General features: G+C 57.3%; 2 protein-coding genes across 2 annotated transcripts in view; one reads left to right on the forward strand and one right to left on the reverse strand.

Moving 5' to 3' along the window:
- Positions 1-4,737, forward strand: part of ESCO1 (establishment of sister chromatid cohesion N-acetyltransferase 1) — a 42,841-nt gene extending 38,104 nt beyond the window's left edge. The window contains exons 11-12 of the mRNA XM_068165497.1: positions 924-1,111; positions 3,923-4,737. Coding sequence (XP_068021598.1) covers positions 924-1,111; positions 3,923-4,070 — 336 coding nt within the window. The 3' untranslated portion in view covers positions 4,071-4,737. The remainder of the gene's footprint in view (positions 1-923; positions 1,112-3,922) is intronic.
- Positions 4,738-5,671: 934 nt separating this feature from the next.
- Positions 5,672-18,704, reverse strand: part of GREB1L (GREB1 like retinoic acid receptor coactivator) — a 182,956-nt gene continuing 169,923 nt past the window's right edge. Inside the window, exons 29-34 of the mRNA XM_068165491.1 lie at positions 17,742-17,907; positions 16,546-16,773; positions 14,093-14,234; positions 12,515-12,715; positions 10,527-10,665; positions 5,672-8,190 (exon numbers count right to left, since the gene is read on the reverse strand). Of these exons, the coding sequence (XP_068021592.1) occupies positions 8,027-8,190; positions 10,527-10,665; positions 12,515-12,715; positions 14,093-14,234; positions 16,546-16,773; positions 17,742-17,907 (1,040 nt within the window). The 3' untranslated portion in view covers positions 5,672-8,026. The remainder of the gene's footprint in view (positions 8,191-10,526; positions 10,666-12,514; positions 12,716-14,092; positions 14,235-16,545; positions 16,774-17,741; positions 17,908-18,704) is intronic.

Below are 18,704 nucleotides of genomic sequence, written 5' to 3' on the forward strand. Positions count from 1 at the left end.
GGCTGCAGCTGAGGGCTGGCTGCAGCTGAGGGCTGGCTGCAGCTGAGGGCTGGCTGCAGCTGAGGGCTGGCTGCAGCTGAGGGCTGGCTGCAGCTGAGGGCTGGCTGCAGCTGAGGGCTGGCTGCAGCTGAGGGCTGGCTGCAGCTGAGGGCTGGCTGCAGCTGAGGGCTGGCTGCAGCTGAGGGCTGGCTGCAGCTGAGGGCTGGCTGCAGCTGAGGGCTGGCTGCAGCTGAGGGCTGGCTGCAGCTGAGGGCTGGCTGCAGCTGAGGGCTGGCTGCAGCTGAGGGCTGGCTGCATTGTGCTTCCTCTGCTGCTCTTAGGCCAGCTGTGGATTCCTGTTGCTTGTTGACAAGCAGATCCAGCTGCCTGCCTGACAGAACCAGCAGGGGTGAAGAGCTGGGGACTCTGCAGGACTGAGCTGGAGCCTAACAGAGTCCCAGAGCTCTGCAGCGAAGAGCAGCAGAGGCCAGAGCTGTGCAGGGCAAGAAGCTGTGCTGCCAGCTGCAGTGAAGCAAAACTGATGGCAGGCATTTCTTGCATGTTTTGGCTGTTCCTCTGAGCTGTGCTGCTGCTTTCTCCCAGCCCTGGGGAGCAGCAGACAAGGGGCACACCAATCACAGTCAGAGAAGTGGATGCAGCACTTTAACACAGGCGGCAGCAAGACCTGCATCAGCTGTGGCTGGCAGTGTCAACTGGATCAGCTCTGGAGGGTGTCCTCTGTTAATCTCTTCTGTTCCAGTAGTGAAGCTGTTAAGGCAAATTGAGGCATAAACTGCAGCCTGGCTGGGGGAGGCAGCTGGGGGAGGCAGCTGGGGGAGGCAGCTGGGGGAGGCAGCGTGGCTGGAAGCAGCTGCCCAGGAGACCTGCGCAGTCACTGTGATGCTCTCAGCAAGTGACCAACTCCTTGTGTCCATCGCCTGCAGGGCTACAGAGTGATCGAGGAGAAGGTGCCAGAGGTCAGCTCAGAGAATGAGAAGGTGATCTTTGAGAGGCAGAAGGCCTGGTGCTGCTCCACCTCCCCCGAGCCCGCCATCTGCGGCATCAGCCGCATCTGGGTGTTCAGCATGATGCGGCGCAGGAAGGTCGCCTCCCGCATGATCGAGTGCCTCAGGTAAGGGCAGGGCCCTGCTGCTGCTCCCACTGTGCATCTGGGCACAGCTGGCAGCTCTGGTGCTGTGTGGAGTTCAGCAACCAGCACTACCATTCTGTCTGTACCAATGACCTTCCTGCTCAGGGCAGTTGTATCATAGTACCAGTCAGGGTTGGAAGGGACCACAAGGATCATCCAGTTCCAACCCCCCTGCCATGGGCAGGGACACCCCACACTAGATCAGGCTGCCCAGAGCCTCATCCAGCCTGGCCTTAAACACCTCCAGGGACAGGGCCTCAACCACCTCCCTGGACAACCCATTCCAGGGCTTCACCACTCTCCTGGGGAAGAACTTCCTCCTCCCCTCCAGCCTCAATCTCCCCACCTCCAGCTTCATTCCATTCCCCCTAGTCCTAGCACTGCCTGAGATCCTGAGCAGTCCCTCCCCAGCCTTCCTGGAGCCCCCTTCAGATCCTGGAAGGCCACAATGAGGTCACCTGGGAGCCTTCTCTTCTGCAGACTGAACAGCCCCAACTCCTTCAGTCTGTCCTGAGTCACTCGAGGAGGTTGCTGCAGGGCTTGGCTGAGCTCCTCTGAGGCAGCCCTGAGTGAAGGCAGTGAGAGGCTCTGGCCAAAGCGTGAGGCTGCCCAGGTGTGAGGGCCTGAGACCTGACTGTTGGCCAAATGTCCATTCCTTAGAGGTTGGAAGGTTGCTCTGCCCTTAGAGCAGAGTGCACCTGACAGGACAGGGACTATGGCTTTGAGCTGGGAGGAAGGAGATTGAGACTGGAGATGAGGAAGAAATTCTTTGCAGTGAGGGTGGTGAGACTCTGGCACAGGCTGCCCAGGGAGGCTGTGGCTGCCTTCTCCCTGGAGGTGTTCCAGGCCAGGCTGGATGAGGCCTTGAGCAAGCTGTGCTGGTGGGAGGTGTCCCTGCCCATGGCAGGGGGGCAGAACTGGATGAGCTTTGGGGTCCCTCCAGCCCAACCCATTCTGTGGTTTGTATGAGTCCATGAAGCTGATGGCTTGGAGCTGTTTTGCCTTCCTGGGGTCCAGGAGCCTGCTGGGATGTGCTCAGTCTCCATGGAGCTCCACTGGCCAGTGGGGAGTGTTCAGCTGGAGGCTGTGCTGGGTCTGCAGGACTCAAACATCCACCCTGCTGTGCAGGGAAATGTTCAAAATGTCCAATCTCCAAACCTTAGCTTTCTTCCACTGGCACCTCACAGGAGTTTAAATGCCTGCTCTGAGCAATGCCAAGAGCTCCCCAGCTCCTGCTGGGCTGTCAGCCTGGTGCCAGGTGCCTGGCTGGCTCCATCTTGCTGCAGTTTGTGGCACAGGGGCTGCTGTGTCTGCCAAGGCCTGGCAGCCCTCCTGGGTGTTGGGAGAAGCTAGCAAAGCTCTGCAGAATGCATCTTGCCTGGCTGGTGGAGCAACTGGAAGGGTCTGACTGGATCACACTCTGCCTGACCCTGCACTGTCTGTAAAGCTGCATTCAGCTCAGCATTAGCTTGGTGAATTTTGCCTGGTTTGGGCTGTTTCCAGTGTGCATTCAGGAGCTGCCCAGGAGCAGGAGTGGTTTCTTCCCCAGAGTGATGTAGCTCCCTCAGCTACAGCTCTGAAGGATCTTTGGAGTCAGCTGTGGTGGTTGGTGGCAGCTAGTGAGAAGTCTCAGCTCTGAGCTCTGCAGGGCACGGTGCCAGTCGGTGCCTGCTTGGCTGCTGCCAGCTCCTTGCTGCGTTGGCAGCAAACAGGGCACCAGGGACTGGCCTGGACAAGGGAACCCAGGAAGCTGCAGAAGGGAAAGGCAAGGAGTGAGGCTTTGCTGTTTGCTGGCAGTGAGCAGTTGGAGCTGCTCAGCTGCCAGTGGCACTGCAGTGTCCTTGCTGGGGAGCAGGACGCCGCTGGCAGCCGGCTGAGCCCTGGCGCGCACCGGAGGCGGCCTGGCAGATCTTTGAGCCTGCTCTGAGCACATCTGCCACAGCTTCCACAGCTGGCCTGGAGTCACAGGCACCTGGCCAGGCACTCTGCAGACCCTTGCAAAGTATCTGCCTGAGGAGACAGAGGAGGGGCTCAAGTTGAGAATAACTCAAAAGGTTTTGCTCCTCTGGTCTCCTGCTTTGTGCAGCTCTCCATGTGCTGGCCCTTGCTGCTTGCCCTGCAGGCACAGCTCAGCTTCCTGGGTGAGAACTAAAAGCTTTGGTGAGACTTCCTCCTGCTCCCAGGGGCAGCTGCTGCCTCCTCCTGCCCTGCAGAGCAGTTTTCTGAGTGGCCAAAAGCAGAGCAGTGCCTCTTGGTTCTCTGCCCTCTTCCTGAAGAGCAAACCACAGGGCCAGGGTGTGCCGGAAGAAGTGAAGCACTTTGGCTCTTCCATTTCAAAGAGGTTTCCTCATGGGCTGTGCCCTTAGGTGTCCTGCAGTAACCCAAGAGGTGCTCCCAGCCAAAGGGCAGATAGGTTTCAGCCCAGGAGCTTGGAATGTCATCAGGGCCTTCCAGCTGTCTCTGTGAGCATGCTGGCAGCTCAGTGACTGCAGCCATGGTCCCACCACTCCCTGCTGTGGGGAGATTTCAAACCACCTTTGGTTTTCAGTCCTGGCACTGGGCTGGGCACAGCTCACAGTTTGTGTCTGAGAGCCCTCTCAGGGAAGAAGTTTCTGCTGCTGCCCAACCCAAATCTCTCCTGGGGCACACTGAGGCCTGGCACTAGTTCCTAGGGAGCAGAGCCCACCCCCAGCTGGCTCCAGCCTCCTTGCAGGGAGCTGTAGCGAGCAGAGAGGCCTCCCCTCAGCCTTCTCTGCAGACTGAGCCCCCCCTGTTCGGTTTGCCTTCCAACAGGAGCAACTTCATCTACGGCTCGTACCTGAGCAAGGAGGAGATCGCCTTCTCCGACCCCACCCCCGACGGCAAGCTCTTCGCCACCCAGTACTGCGGCACCGGACGCTTCCTGGTCTACAACTTCCTCAACGGCCAGCACCAGGCCTAGCTGCTCCCCGGGGAGGCCTCTGCCCGAGGGCCCCGGGGGGCAGCCCTGCCGCGGGAGCCAGGGCAGCTTTATCACAGTGAACTCAGGACTGGTAGCAACCCGCGGGTTGTGCTGTTTTGTACCGGCAGGCGGCGCTGCGGCTGCCTCCTCTTTTTTAACAGAAAGCTATTTTGGTAACTTTTGCAGAAGTTTGATTGTATTTTATCTAGCTAGTCATGTTTACATGCAGCAGAAACTCTTCACAGGGGCTGTGGGCTGAGGCACAGCCTCTGCTCTCCCCGACCAGGCCGGGCTGAAGTTCCTCAGGCGCTGCTGTGCCCCTGGCCTCTGCTCCCTGGGGCAGGGCTGCCGAGGGTGCAGCTGCTAGGGCTGGCCCCGCTCACAGCCCTGCCGTGGCTGCTGGGCTGCGCTCTGTGCACCACCAGGTGCTGGCAGCACGGGAGGCTTGTGCCACCCCCTCTGCCCTTCCCCAGCAGGGTGTGGAATGCAGACCCCAAGGCCTGTGCTGAGCACACACCGCGGCTGAGGGACTTCACTTTGGTACTTGTCACTCCTTCAGAATCTCTTTTCAAGGGTTTGTATGTTGAAAACTGCTGTGGCCTTTCTTGACCTGTACATACTGTAGATAGCTGAGAAATAAAATACTTGATAGCCTTTTTTAAAGTTACTCTGTGCTGGTTCCCAGTGTGACTGAGCTTCAGGGCAGGGCTGAGGGGCACTGAAACAGGGCCCCAGGGGCTTTGGAGGCAGCCTCTGGAGGGCAGAGGTGCTGCATTCTCACCTGTGTGGGGGCTCTGTGCATCACCCTCCAAGGATCAGCTCCCACAGGGCTGACAAGGTGATGCCTTCAGCCTTGAGTAGCAGCTGTGGGGCAGTCAGGACACATTTGCTTGTCTTGTGCTGGCCTTGCCTTGGCCTGGTGCCAGAGCACAGCACTTGCACCACCTCAGAAGTGTTGTAGTAGCTGACTAGAGTGCTGGTCTCTGGAGGCTGTTCTTGCCAAGCTGTGACACAGAGACACAGATCCACCTAGGCTGGAAAAGATCCTCAAGGTTACCAAGCCTGGCCATGAACCAAGCACTGCCCCTGCCACCACCACTCCCTGGCCCTCAGCAGCACAGCTCCCTGGCTTTTAAATGCCTCCAGGGAAGACTTCTTGCTGTCAGAGGGAGTGCTGAGCAGGCTCTGAAGGGCTTTGTCAAAAGAGTGTTGTGGGGTCACAGAAAAGCTGAAAGTGATCTTCTGGCAGGCTCAGCAGCAAGAAGTGCTGAGGTGCCTCTGCTGCTCTTGGGCTCTGCCTGAGCAGTGCTGAAGTGTGCCCAGACCAAGCTCATCTTTGAGCTCAGGAGGGCAAAGCTGGGATTTACAGTTTGCTTGGCTCCTCCCTCTGGGCTGAGTGACCCAAAAGGCCTCTGCCAGACCCTCATACCCAGGGGGAAGGCTCTCTAGCTCTGGCTGCAGCCCAGGTGAGCTCCATAAGGTCACCATGGGAGCTTCATGCCCCTGGTAGGAGCTGGGGTTCGTGGGAGGCAAGCAGTGCTGGCTAGGAAGAGCCCCAGCAGCAGTGAGGAGAGAGGAGGCCTGCAGTGGTCACTTCATGGATTCCAATTTAATGAACCACATTATAAACACAGACACAGCTGGGACAGGTCCAGGTGATAAACATCACATGAGGTAGACTGACTAGTGAAGCTAAATTCACCAAGGTTTTTTGGTTAAGAAAAGAATTTACACGAGGAAAGCAACAGCTTGAACCCTCTCCCACAGTCCCAGCAAGCAGCTCCAAAGGCTAGCCACAAAGGCTCTGCAGCTGATTCCTCCCATCTTACATTCAAATGGAACCTGTGAGCTGCCAGGACATCTGCAGGCCCAGTGCAGAGCTGGCCAGCTGCATACATTCATCAGAGCAGCCTTGCTGGGGGAGGCTCAGCCCCGGCGAGCAGCAGCCCTGCCCAGCTGCTGGTGATGGCAGCCAGTGCCCAGCAGCAGAGGGCCAGGCCTGCACCTCCTGGGCACAGCCTTCCCCAGCCCTGCTCCCACACGGCAGAGGGGAAAGGAAAGGGTTTGCTGCTCGGTAAAGGCAAAGAATGGAGGTCCTGACTGCACCCTCAACCCTGAAGATGCTTCTGCACTGCTTCACCAAAGGGCTCGCTCCTGGTAGGGATCTCAGCACCTGGAATGGTAGGAACTTAGTGCAAACATCAAACACACAAACACAAAAAGGAAACCACCTCTGACCTTCTGCACCACACCAAGACTCAGGGCTGGCCTCAAGCCCTTCCTCTGGCAGACCCAGAAGGGCTGCAATACATTCAGGTGTGGCTCAAAAAGCTTCCCAAAGCATCTTTGCTGTCCCTGCTGCTCCCAGGTGCTCCACTAGATAAGGCAGGCTGTGTCTGAAGGGAAGCAGAGAACAGAGGAAGGGTTTTCCCCTGCTCCATTCTCAGCCTCAGGGTGCAGCTCCAGCAGCACAGAGATGCACAGCAGCTCCCCCCAGCCTCTGGCAAATATATTACATTTTCTCATCTGTAAATAGCTCTTTTCACAAGGTAAAAAAGTTGCTTCATTAACACCAGGCATAAAAAAAATACACCCACAGCCTTGCAGCTGCTGCTCAGCGGGCTGCAGGTCAGCTTCGTTTCATTGCTGGCTCGGGGAGTGAATCCCTGCTGAGCACAGACTGCAGCCTGCTTGCCAGTGAAGGGGTCACAAAGTGCAGGAAGCTGCTGATTGCTTTCAAGCACCGAGCCAGCTGCAGGAGCATCAACACAACCCTGCTGCAGTGTAACCCTGACAACCAACTGCTGCTGCACCCAGCCCATGCTGCAGCAGCTCCTGCATTGACTGACCCTCCCTAGGCAGAACAACGTGCAGCTGCCCTTGCAGCCAGCATCTAGAGGTCAGGCCCAAAACACAGGCCTGACAGTGTTGGGTGAGGCAAAGCTCTTTGCTTCCGGACAGAGTCTCTCCTGAGCCGCCCCAGCGCCCTGGGACATCTCCCCTCCCCCGGAGCTGTCGCAGTCATCCTTTGTTTCCCTCAGCTCCAGCTCGGGCGGCGCTGCCCTCCCGCAGGGTTTTGTACGCGGCTAGGAGCTGAGCCGAGCTCTGCAGCCAGCTGGAGCTGAGGGGCACAGAGGGTAAGTTGCATATGGCAAGGCACCAGGTGTGCAGCAGGACTCGTGTCCATACACAGGAGAGGACGAGCCACAGGGTTGCAAGACTGACAAGAGCCTGCCGGGGATTTGCTGGCAAGGGACCCCGATGGCCTCTGCCTGAGGAGAGCATCTGCGGGGAGCCTTTCGCTTTGAGCAGCAGGGAGGAGCTGCCGAGCAGGGTGCAGGGATGGCGCTGGGGGGAGCTGGGGGCACGGTGCCTGCCCTGCCTCTGCCGATTTGTTCAGGTTTAAGTAGTAAACTTTGACCACCTGTGGACATTTTGCCAAGGACAGTTTCAATACATAGACAAGTACAAGGTTTCAGCTAACACTGCACAGAGAAGGAGACTATTCCTCGTAGTACAAATATCTGTTCTATTGTCATTTCAAAGCCCTGAGTATTCCTGTACCGCAGTACAGAGCTGAGACGCGCTGGGCTCTCCCCACACAGCTTCCCCCGATCCCACCTGCTGGGCTCTGCTTCGTGCCACACACCGGAGCCAGCAGCTGCTGAGGGCAGCTTCTTCCCCTGGCCCAGCCCGACGGAAGGATTCCTCTCCACCCAAACGATGTCCTCCTCCCAGACGCTGCAGCCGGGCCGGGCCGGGCCGGCTGTGTGGCTCCTGCAAAGGACCCCCCCGGGATCCTTCCAGCCGCAGCCGCTGGGGTCGTTGTCTGCCGCGGCCGTGGGGAGTCGCTCCGAGCCGTCCAGGTAAATACAGGTTGCACTTTGCTCCACAGTGATTGTACTTGGTTTGTCACAAGCAGTTCCCCCTCCCTCTGCCGGCGGCTCTGGCCGAGCCTAGACGTGGCGGCCGGTGAGGAAGTAGAGAGGTTTGTCCTCGCTGCTGTTGGCCGTCTGGAACTCGTCCCGCAGCCGGAACTGCCACTCGTCCTCCAGCTCCAGCCGCACGATCGTCTGCCGCAGCGAGCTGCGGTCCTGGCAGATGACACACAGCGTGGCACCTGAGGGGACAAGCACGGCAGCCGCTCAGGGCACCGCTCCGCTTCCTTCCAAGACCTGCCCAAGACCACCTAAGGAAGCCTCTGCTGCCAGCTGTGAGCAAGGAGGGGAGGTCTATCGGCAGCCAGCCTGGAGCAGGGGCAGCGGTGGAAAGCATGAACTGGGCTGCGGGGTCTGCTCGGTGTCACTGCCCCACTGCTGCTGGGATCCTCAGCTGCAGCAGAGGACAGCCTGAACCCCAGATCCCTACTGATCATTATGCCAAAGGAACAAAGCCTACCTTTCCCCCTACCCCCCGAGAACATTTGGGGTTGTTGTGCTGAAAATCACAGTATCACAGTATCACAGTATCACTTAGGTTGGAAAGGACCTCGAGGATCATCGAGTCCAACCTGACACCGCAGACCCCATGACTAGACCATGGCACCAAGTGCCACGTCCAATCTCCCCTTGAACGCCTCCAGGGTCGATGACTCAACCACCTCCCTGGGCAACCCGTTCCAATGCTGAATGACTCGCTCGGCGAAGAACTTCCTCCTCACCTCGAGTCTGAACCTCCCCTGGCGCAGCTTGAGACTGTGTCCCCTTGTTCTGGTGCTGGTTGCCTGGGAGAAGAGGCCAACTCCCTCCTGGCTACAACCACCCTTCAGGTAGTTGTAGAGGGCAATAAGGTCACCCCTGAGCCTCCTCTTCTCCAGGCTAAACAATCCCAGCTCCCTCAGCCTCTCCTCATAGGGCTTGTGTTCAAGGCCTCTCACCAGCCTTGTTGCCCTTCTCTGGACACGCTCAAGTGTCTCAATGTCCTTCTTAAACTGAGGAGCCCAGAACTGGACACAGGACTCAAGGTGTGGCCTAACCAATGCAGAGTACAGGGGCACTATGACCTCCCTGCTCCTGCTGGCCACACTATTCCTAATGCAGGCCAGAATGCTATTGGCCCTCCTGGCCACCTGGGCACACTGCTGGCTCATATTCAGGTGGCTGTCGATCAGCACCCCCAGGTCCCTCTCTGTTTGGGAGCTCTCAGCCACTCCGACCCCAGCCTATAGCTCTGCCTGGGATTGCCGTAGCCAAAGTGCAGCCCCTGGCACTTGGACTTGTTGAATGCCATCCTGTTGGCCTCTGCCCATCTGTCCAGTCGGTCGAGGTCCCTCTGCAGAGCCTTTCTACCCTCTAATTGACTAACATCTGCCCCTAACTTTGTGTCATCTGCAAACTTGCTGATGACTGACTCTACCCCTTCATCCAGATCATCAACGAATATGTTGAAGAGCACAGGGCCCAGCACTGATCCCTGGGGGACACCACTGGTGACTGGCCGCCAGCTGGATGTGGCACCGTTCACGGCCACTCTCTGGGCCCGGCCCTCCAGCCAGTTCCTAACCCAGCACAGAGTGTAGTGGTCCAATTCACGGGCTGACAGCTTAGTCAGCAGTTTGCTGTGGGGGACGGTGTCAAAGGCCTTGCTGAAGTCTAGGCAGACCACATCCACAGGCCTCCCCACATCCACCAGGCGGGTCACCTGATCATAGAAAGAGATCAGTCAGTCCCACAAGTGACTCCTGGAGTATGCCTTAGGCATGAGAGCTGCCCTTGGTGAGGCACAGCAGGGGAACAATGAACCAGCTCCCTCATCCCTCTCTCTTAAACTCACAGGCTCCTTCCACCTGGTGCTACCAGGCTGAGTCACTTCATGAGCAGGAGAGCTGCACCCGAGGGCCTGCTCTGTGTGCTGCAACACACCCCCCGGGCCATGGGCAGCTGCGGTTCAGCTCCCTCCCCTGTGTGCTCCCAGGCAGGGAAGGACCTTTCTGCCAGGCATCCCCTGCCTGCCTGCCTGGGAGAAGAACCTGCACCAGGAGTGCTGCCTCTGGCCACGTTCAACCCACACCAGCTCTGGGGGCTTGGCAATGGCAGCAGCATCCCCACCATGGCTGCCCCTGTGCTGGGGGCCCGAGATGGTGCAAGAGCAGAATCCAAGCTGAGGATCCTGGGACTGGCTCAGGGTCACCCACACTGCCCTCTGGCACCTGCACCATCCTCACTCAGCACCACAGGGAGCTGCTGCAGCCATGCCATCCTGCACCCATGCCCCTCCTTGCTTTCCTGCACCCATGCCCCTCCTTGCTTTCCTGCACCCACTTCCATCTGAGGCCAGTCCCCAGTCCTTTACTGAAGCCGAGGCTCAGTTGCTGGCCCTTGTGACCAGCAGAGCAGCTCTCCTCTCTCCCCAGGAAGCTGTTCAAGGCAGTTGGTTTTCGCTCTGCCCTTCCCCTGGCGCCCATGCCACCAGCTGGCAGGAGAGCAGGCAGCATGCCCAGCAGAGCAGGGGAGTTACCTTTCAGGAACCTGAACCTCTTGAGGAGGTCTGCAGCGACGAAGGAGTCGCAGAGGTAGAGCAGGAGCCCACTGAAGAAGACTCCCTCGCAGCTGACGTTCACCGAGTGCGGGCGGGAGCTGACGTAGCAAATCGCCACCTGCAGGAGCAGGGAAGAGAGGAAGCCCTTCTGTGCTGGGCCAGGGAGTGGAGCAGGACTTTGTGGGGAGAGAGGAGGCAGCTGGTGCTGGTGAAAGTGCAAGCCCAGCAGAATGCAGCAGGAAGCAAAGCTGCCCTGGGAGCCAGCACGCAGGACAGATGTCTAACTGGGGTCTGCAGGATGCTATCCCAGGGCTCGCTCTGGTTGTCTGCTCCCCTGTGAGCTACCTGCTCCTAGTGACTGTTGGGCTCTGCAGGCTGTTCTAGCAGACACACAAAGCCACTCCACCAGCACTGAGCTGCTGAAGCCTGAGCACTGGCTCCTGCCTCCTCTTGCTGACCGCAGTCAGCACCTGAAAGGCTCCCAGCGCTGGGGCTCTCCTCTGTGTCAGTGCTCCGATGGCTGCTTGTACCAAAGGATTCTTCTCTCTCTTGCCACTGACCTCCACAAAACCTTTGTTAGATTTTCCCTCAGCTTCAGACTCAGTTCAAGCTGACCAACAGGTTCCAAAGCTCTGATCTCCCTGAGGCAAAAGCCTAGCTCGCTGCAAACCCAGCTCAGGAGGAGCTCTGGCCACGAGTGAAGAAGCCACCAGGCAAGGGCTGCATCAGAAACTCTCTGAGTTTGTTGCAAGAACAGGCCAAACACAGACAGCATAAAGCTGTGTGAGGGGACAGTGACCCCAAGAGTTCTGTGGGTGGCCTTTACACAGCCTCTGCAGCACTTCCATTTGTGTCTCTCAGGCAGACAGGCTCTGCTCCTCTGCAGCCACAGCAACCCAGCCCTGCCCACACCAGCATCTGCCAGGCCTCACTGCCAACTCCTCCAGCAGAGCTGCTCCCTTATCTCCCTGCAGAGTCTCCCTGCTTGAGACCAAAGTCTTCCAATGCTACCCCTGATGCTTGAGAGCTCATCTGTCATGGGTTTAAGAACTGGGATGTCTTAAACCATGGAACTGAAAGTCCTCCAAGTACCAGAGAGGTGCAGGCAGGGGTGGGCCAGAAAGTGTAACCTGTTGTTATTCCATCCCACAGCTCTGCACCTACTCCCAGATACACACAGGCAGAGCTGTCCCTTCTGCCCTCTCCTCTCCCTGCTCCCTTGTCTCTGCTCTGTGGGGCAGTAGGGACTTGAGCTGGCAAGCTGAGTTTTTACTGCCTGGGTAGGGAGGTAAGGGATGGGGTAGGGAGGTATGGGGTGGGGTGGGGAGGTAAGGGATGGGGTAGGGAGGTAAGGGATGGGGTAGGGAGGTATGGGATGGGGTAGGGAGGTAAGGAAGGGGGTAGGGAGGTATGGGGTGGGGTAGGGAGGTAAGGAAGGGGGTAGGGAGGTATGGGGTGGGGTAGGGAGGTAAGGGATGGGGTAGGGAGGTAAGGGATGGGGTGGGGAGGTATGGGATGGGGTAGGGAGGTATGGGATGGGGTAGGGAGGTATGGGATGGGGTGGGGAGGTAAGGGATGGGGTAGGGAGGTAAGGGATGGGGTAGGGAGGTATGGGATGGGGTAGGGAGGTATGGGATGGGGTAGGTAGGTAAGGGATGGGGTGGGGAGGTATGGGATGGGGTGGGGATGGGGGGTGGCATTTTTGGGGGGAGGATTTGGATGAAGCTGACTTAGTGTTTCTGTGCATTGTGTGTGGCTTTGCACTGTGGTCAGACACTTGTGAACAGTATTTCCAGTCACATTCCCAGTTCCCTGCAGTCCTGTGTGGAGAGCTCTACCCCTTTGGGGAGGTGCCAAAGAGCCTCTGTCTTGCTGCCTGCCAAGCCCAGACACCACTGAAGAGGTTTGCAAGAGCAGGGAGATGTTAAGGGAAGGTGTCCCTCCCCCTCGGCGCCCCCTAGCCGTACCTCACGGCCCATGTTCAGGTAGCAGTCGATGGCCAGCACAGGGTTCTTGAAGTTGTGGACAGCCTTGGGGAAGAGCCTGCAGGTGGCCTGCTGCAGGAACTTCTCCAGCAGGAACTGCGCGGGGGCCGCCAGCAGCGTGTGCTCGCTGTCAGGGGCACACACGTACTGCAGGGGCATGATTTGGGCCAGGCTGTCTGAAACCTGCAACAGACCAAGGGCAGCCCCCTTGAGCCCAGCTGCTCTGCAGGAGCCCCTCTGGCAGGAGAGGGGTCTCCATCACAGGGCAGGCAGAGAGGAGTTAGGGGAAAGGATCACAGATCCCAGCTCCGTTCTGACAAAGCATCACAGCACAGAAATGAAGCCAGCCCTTGTCCCATAGCTGCCAAGCACGTCAGTGGAGACCTGCCTGCCTGAGGAGGGGACAGCAGGCAGGGGCCTCAAACCTGCCTGCCCCTGGGCAGTGTGGGACACAGCAACCCTCTGGTGTGGAGTCAGCCACAGCAGAGGTTTGCTGTGGGGTTTTCTGACAGGCCAGCCTGTCACTACAGACTCCACTGCAAGCACAGGGGAAGCAACATTCAGAAAACCACCTCCCACAATACTCCACCCTGGGGTTTAGTTGTGAGACAGGGAGAGAGCTTTTAGAAGAGGAGGGCTGTGGGGGTGTCCAGAGGCACCAGGGACATGAACTCTAAGAGGCCTGGATTGAAGGCAGCCCTTGGAAACAGCCCTCCACAGCAAGCCAGCACAGGTGCCACATGCTCTGGTGCAATGTTTGGCCTCTCCACCCCATTTGGATCCATACTGGGGTCTCCCAGGTGGGTTCCAGCAGGCTCCAATGCTCAGGGCCTTTGCTCAGGTCTCTTTTTGCCAGCACAAAGCAGCAAACACTGGGATCTGGTGGCTGTGCTGGAAGTGTTGACCCCAAGAGCAGTACAGCTTGCCTGCTTTTAGCAGTGTTAGTCAGAGGAACAGTTAGACCAAACCTTGCCAATCCCAGCCTGTCGTCTAAGAAGTGCAGGGGATTGTTGTTAACAACTTCTGATTACCAAAGCAGTTCTTATCTGCTCTTTCTGACCTGGCAGACCCACCACGGGCTAGCTGGGAATGGCAGCTGTCAACCAGCATGGAAGAAAAGGACACAGGATTCTTTCTTGCTAGGGGAATCACAGGCTCACAGAATGGTAGTGGTTGGAAGGGACCTCCAGAGATCACCCAGTCCAGCCCCCTGCCAGAGCAGGAGCATAGGATCCAGCACAGGTCACACAGGAACACAGCCAGATGGGGCTTGAGAGTCTCCAGAGAAAGAGACTCCACAACCTCTCTGGGCAGCTCCAGGGCTCTGTCACCCTCACAGTCAAGAATTCTTCCTCCTGTTCAGGTGGAACTTGCTGGGTTCCAGCTTGTGTCCATTGCTCCTTGTCCTGTCACAGGACACCACTGGCCAGAGCCTGGCCCCTTCTTGCCCCCCACCCCTCAGATATTGGTAGACATTGATCAGATCCCTCTCAGCCAGGAAAGAATCAGGCCCTGGTTTGACCTCCCACAGCACACCCAGCACCCCCCCCCCCCACTCACCATGATTTTTGGCTTCACAAGGAAGTCCTTTTGGCCTCCAACCTGGATGTGCTTCTTCATGACACTGAAGTTGTTGAAGCGGCAGATGAGGAGCCCGCTGCTGTTGGTCCTCAGGTTGAAGTCCACATCCTCACAGAAATACCTGGGCAGGAAAGGGGATGGCTGGGGCAGCTGGGGGACCACTGCTGTGGGCAAGCACCCCCCTGCTGCTGCTGAGGTGCACTGCAGCAGGCCCAGCAGGGGCTCCTGCAGGCCACCTGATATGGTGCCTGCACAAATGCCCTGCAGAGTTCACAGTCTCACAGTCTCACAGCATCACTAAGGTTGGAAGTGACCTCAAGGATCATCCAGTCCAACCTGGCACCACAGACCTCATGACCCATGGCACCAAGTGCCACATCCAATCCCCTCTGGAACACCTCCAGGGATGGGGACTCCACCACCTCCCTGGGCAGCACATCCCAATGATGAACGACTCGCTTGGTGAAGAACTTTCTCCTCACCTCCAGCCTAAACCTCCCCTGGCACAGCTTGAGACTGTGTCCTCTTGTTCTGGTGCTGGCTGCCTGGGAGAAGAGACCAACCCCCACCTGGCTACAACCTCCCTTCAGGGAGTTGCAGAGAGCAAGAAGGTCTCCCCTGAGCCTCCTCTTCTCCAGGCTAAACAACCCCAGCTCCCTCAGCCTCTCCTCACAGGGCTGTGCTCCAGACCCCTCCCCAGCTTTCTTGCCCTTCTCTGGACACCTTCAAGTCTCTCAATGTCCTTCTTAAACTGAGGAGCCCAGAACTGGACACAGGACTCAAGGTGTGGCCTCAGCAGTGCTGAGCACAGGGCAGAATGACTTCCCTGCTCCTGCTGGCCACACTCTTCCTGCTGCAGGCCAGGATGCCCTTGGCCTTCTTGGCCACCTGAGTTCTGAGACTCAACCCTTCAGTGTGCTCCTGGGGCAGGAAAATGACTTCTGGTCACCTTAAAATCAAACAAGTCTTCCCTTTGCAGGGCAGCTGTGTGTGCCTTCCCCTGGTCTAGTGTGAGATGAGGTTCCAGTCCCCCATGGCAGGGGGCTGGAACTAGCTGATCCACCCTGTCCCTTCATCCAGGTCATAGATGAACATGTTGAACATGGCTGGACTCAGTACTGACCCCTGGGGAACACCACAAGCCACAGGCCTCCAGCTAGACCCCAACTCTTGATCACAACCCTCTGTGCTCTCCTCCAGCCAGTTCTCAACCCACCTCACTGTGGGAGACAGTGTCCAAAGCCTTGCCAAAGCCTTGGGCACTGCTCTCCCCACTCTACCCAGCTGGGCACACCATCATAGAAGGCTATCAGAACGGCCAAGCCTGAGCTCCCCCTCAGGAATCCCTGCTGACTGCTCCTGGTTATCTTCCATTTTCCCTCATGCTTAGAGATAACCTCCAAACAAGCTGCTCCATCACCTTTCCAGGGATGGAGGTGAGGCTGACTTGGTGCCCTTGTTGAAGGCTGCAGTGACATTGGCTTTCCTCCGGTCCCCAGGCACCTCCCCTGTTCTCCATGATCATTCAGAAATGATGGAGAGTGGCTTAGCAATAACCTTAGCCAGCTCCTCCAGCACTCATGGGTGCCTCCCACCAAGAGCTCTGGAAGCCAGGCTGCAATTCCTCACTCAGACACTCCTGAGAAGAGCAGCAGGAGAGCAGGGTGAGATGCCCCCTGGGCAGGGGTTATTCTGCACTCACTTGGCAGGACTTGGGCACTGCTTCAGTCTGTGATGAGGATGAGCACCAAAGCCCCATGAGTGCTTTGTACAAGTCAGAACTACCAGGGCTGGGAGGGACCTCAAGGATCATCTAGTTCCAAGCCCCCTGCCATGGGCAGGGACACCTCACACTAGATCAGGCTGCCCAGAGCCACATCCAGCCTGGCCTTAAAAAATCCCAAGGGATAAGGCCTCAGGATGGAGGTAGGGGAGGAGGGAAACAGTGGGCAGTTATTTATTGATCTGTTCTTATTGAAACAGGGAGGATGCATGGCTCTGGAGGAAATGCAAGGAATCCTTCCTCACAGCTCAACCACCTCCTGTACTCTTGTCCCTACTCCTGCAATAAGCTCCTGCCTCTGACAGAGGCTCTCTGGAAGCTCCACACTCCTCCTGGAACTGAAGCAATTTCAGCTTCTCTCTCCTGTTTTTGGTGTCCTGGTTACCTTTTTCTTCTGAAGTGTCTTCTTTCTCCCCAGTCCTCTGTACCCTGCCTTGCCCTTGCCTCTTGGCCTGTCTCTCCCAGGTTTCCCTAAGTTTACTTCCATGCATGATTCCTTCAGATGCAGCACCTCTCCCTCTGGCTTTGTGCCTGTGCACTCACACCCCAGACAAGGCCTTTCTGTTTATCTTGACAGCAACCTGAACTCTGGTGGCAAGACTGTCCCCATGCCAGGTATGACTTTAGCACAGAGGGCTGCAGTGCCTACCTGTTCAGGTCATATTGCACATTCTGGGTCAGGTCTATGTTGAGCAGTATGAAATCATGCACGTGGCACCTGGAGAAGGGAGCCTTTGCTTTCCTGGTGTTCAGCTTGCTGCTCCACTTCTGCACACCCAGGATTGCATAATGAACAATTTTTGGGGTGGCTTCAATGTGCTGGAGGACACTCTTCAGGGACACATTCTTGTTGGAACCCCCAGGCTCCAGGGACTGGCTGCAAAACACAATCATCCACAACATCCAAACAGAACTGGGGACACACACTCTGCATTTACACATGTGTGTGTGTGTGTGTGTCTGGGCAAGGCAGCAGCAAATCCCACTAAGGACTGAGAGCCTTACTGCAGATGCTGCAAGAATAAGGGCAGAAACACAGAGTGAGCAGCAGCCACCCAACCTCATCCCATCAGCTCCATCACTGCAGGAAGAGGGTCTCTCAGCAGAGTAAGACTTTAGCCAGTTGAGTAAGGCCTTACAAGACCTTGTGTCAGACCAGTGCATAAGGCCTTCCACACTTTAGCTAAAGGACTGCCTTAGGCACTGTTTCTGGAAGGCCTTTTCCCTCTGTGATAGGCAACATAAGTGTAAGAAAGGCAAGAGCTTAAGGCCTTTTCAGAAGCCCCAGGGCCCATGAAAAGCTCTTCCCTTGAGAAACACAAATTGAGTCAAAGTGGATCAGTGTTGAAAAAATCACCCCAAGAGTCACTGGGAGCAAGAATGGCTTTAGGCAAGGAACAAGCACAAGGAGAGCTTTGTTGATGGTACTGCCTGTGGGACATGGATGGGAAGGTAGAGCCAGGTGGAAGTGTTCAGCAGCAGGAGGTTGGGTGTTGGTTGGTCAGCAAGGCAAATCTGCTGCCTTCCTGCTGCTGTGAGTGAAAGAGCTGCCTGGCTGCACTCTTGATGAGGTATCTGATGTCTGGGGGCACACTTCTGAGAGAGCTGAATGAAAGCTGAGTGATTATCTGCCAGGCCTGTTGGACACAGCCAGCAGTTCTTGCAGCAAAGCCAGGCTGGAAGCTGCCTTTGTTTGGCAGCATTTGGAGCATGTGGCCAGCAGCTCCAGCTCTCCGCTTGCCCTGCTGCCTGCTCTGCCCTGCCCTGTCAGATGCCAGCGAGGAGCCTGTGACTTGCAGGTGTGCCAGCTGAGTGCAGGGCCCCCAGTGGGGGGTGGCTGCTCACCTGGACTGCTCATGGATGCTGTGCATGTTCCACAGGACACAGGAGTCGTCCATGACCACGATGAAGGGCCACACGCACTGCCGCTTCACCCCCAGCTCCTCCAGCCGGTTCCGCTCCAGCTCCAGGTTGTGGTAGGAGAGCTCCTTAATGAGAAACCTGGCAGCACCTGGCAGAAGACCACAAAGAAGAGATCTTCAGTGGCCCTCACCCGTCCCCTCCTGCCAGAAAAAGGCTACAGCAACACCTGCAGCCATTAGCTTTTAGGAACTGAGTGCTCACAACGTCTTAAACAGAACTGACTACGTCCCTCTGTCCGAGTGAGCAGAGCCAAGAGGCAGACAGCAACAAGCTTGGCCCTTCCAGCAGACTCTGCAGAATGTGGTTTTGTGGGCATGAACCAAGAAGAATCCTGAACCAAGAAGAAGCTAAGATTCTAAACTTGAAGCTACTTCCTGTAGGAAAAGCTCAGCCTCATGAAACTGAAGTCCCAAGTTCAAGCCCTCAGCGTGCAGCTGCAGTTAATGTTGAGCTTCAGCTGACTGAAGAAGTCTTGGTTAAAATGTCTGGAATGAACTTCCACACAGCAGGGCTGAGGAAGATAAGTGAGTCACAGAATGCCTTAGGTTGGAAGGCACCAAGACTTGGCTGCTCATCCAACCTGGCCTTGAACACCTCCAGGGAAGAGGAATCCACAGCCTCCCTGGGCAGCCGGTGCCAGAGTCTCACCACCCTCACACTGAAGAACTTCTTCCTCAGCTCCAGTCTAAGCCCAGCTCCCTCAGCCTGTGCTCACAGCAGAGCTGCTCCTGCACTTGGATCATCTTTGTGGCCTCCTCTGGACTCACTCCAGCAGCTCTGAGTCCTTCTTCTGCTGGGGACACCAGAGCTGGAGGCAGGATTGGAGGTGAGGTCTCAGCAGAGCCCAGGGGCAGAATCCCCTCTGCTGCCCTGCTGCCCACACTG

Source organism: Melanerpes formicivorus, unplaced genomic scaffold, assembly GCF_026170545.1.
Source record: "Melanerpes formicivorus ecotype bairdi unplaced genomic scaffold, bMelFor1.0.p_v2 SCAF_89, whole genome shotgun sequence".
NCBI classification, from domain to species: domain Eukaryota; kingdom Metazoa; phylum Chordata; class Aves; order Piciformes; family Picidae; genus Melanerpes; species Melanerpes formicivorus.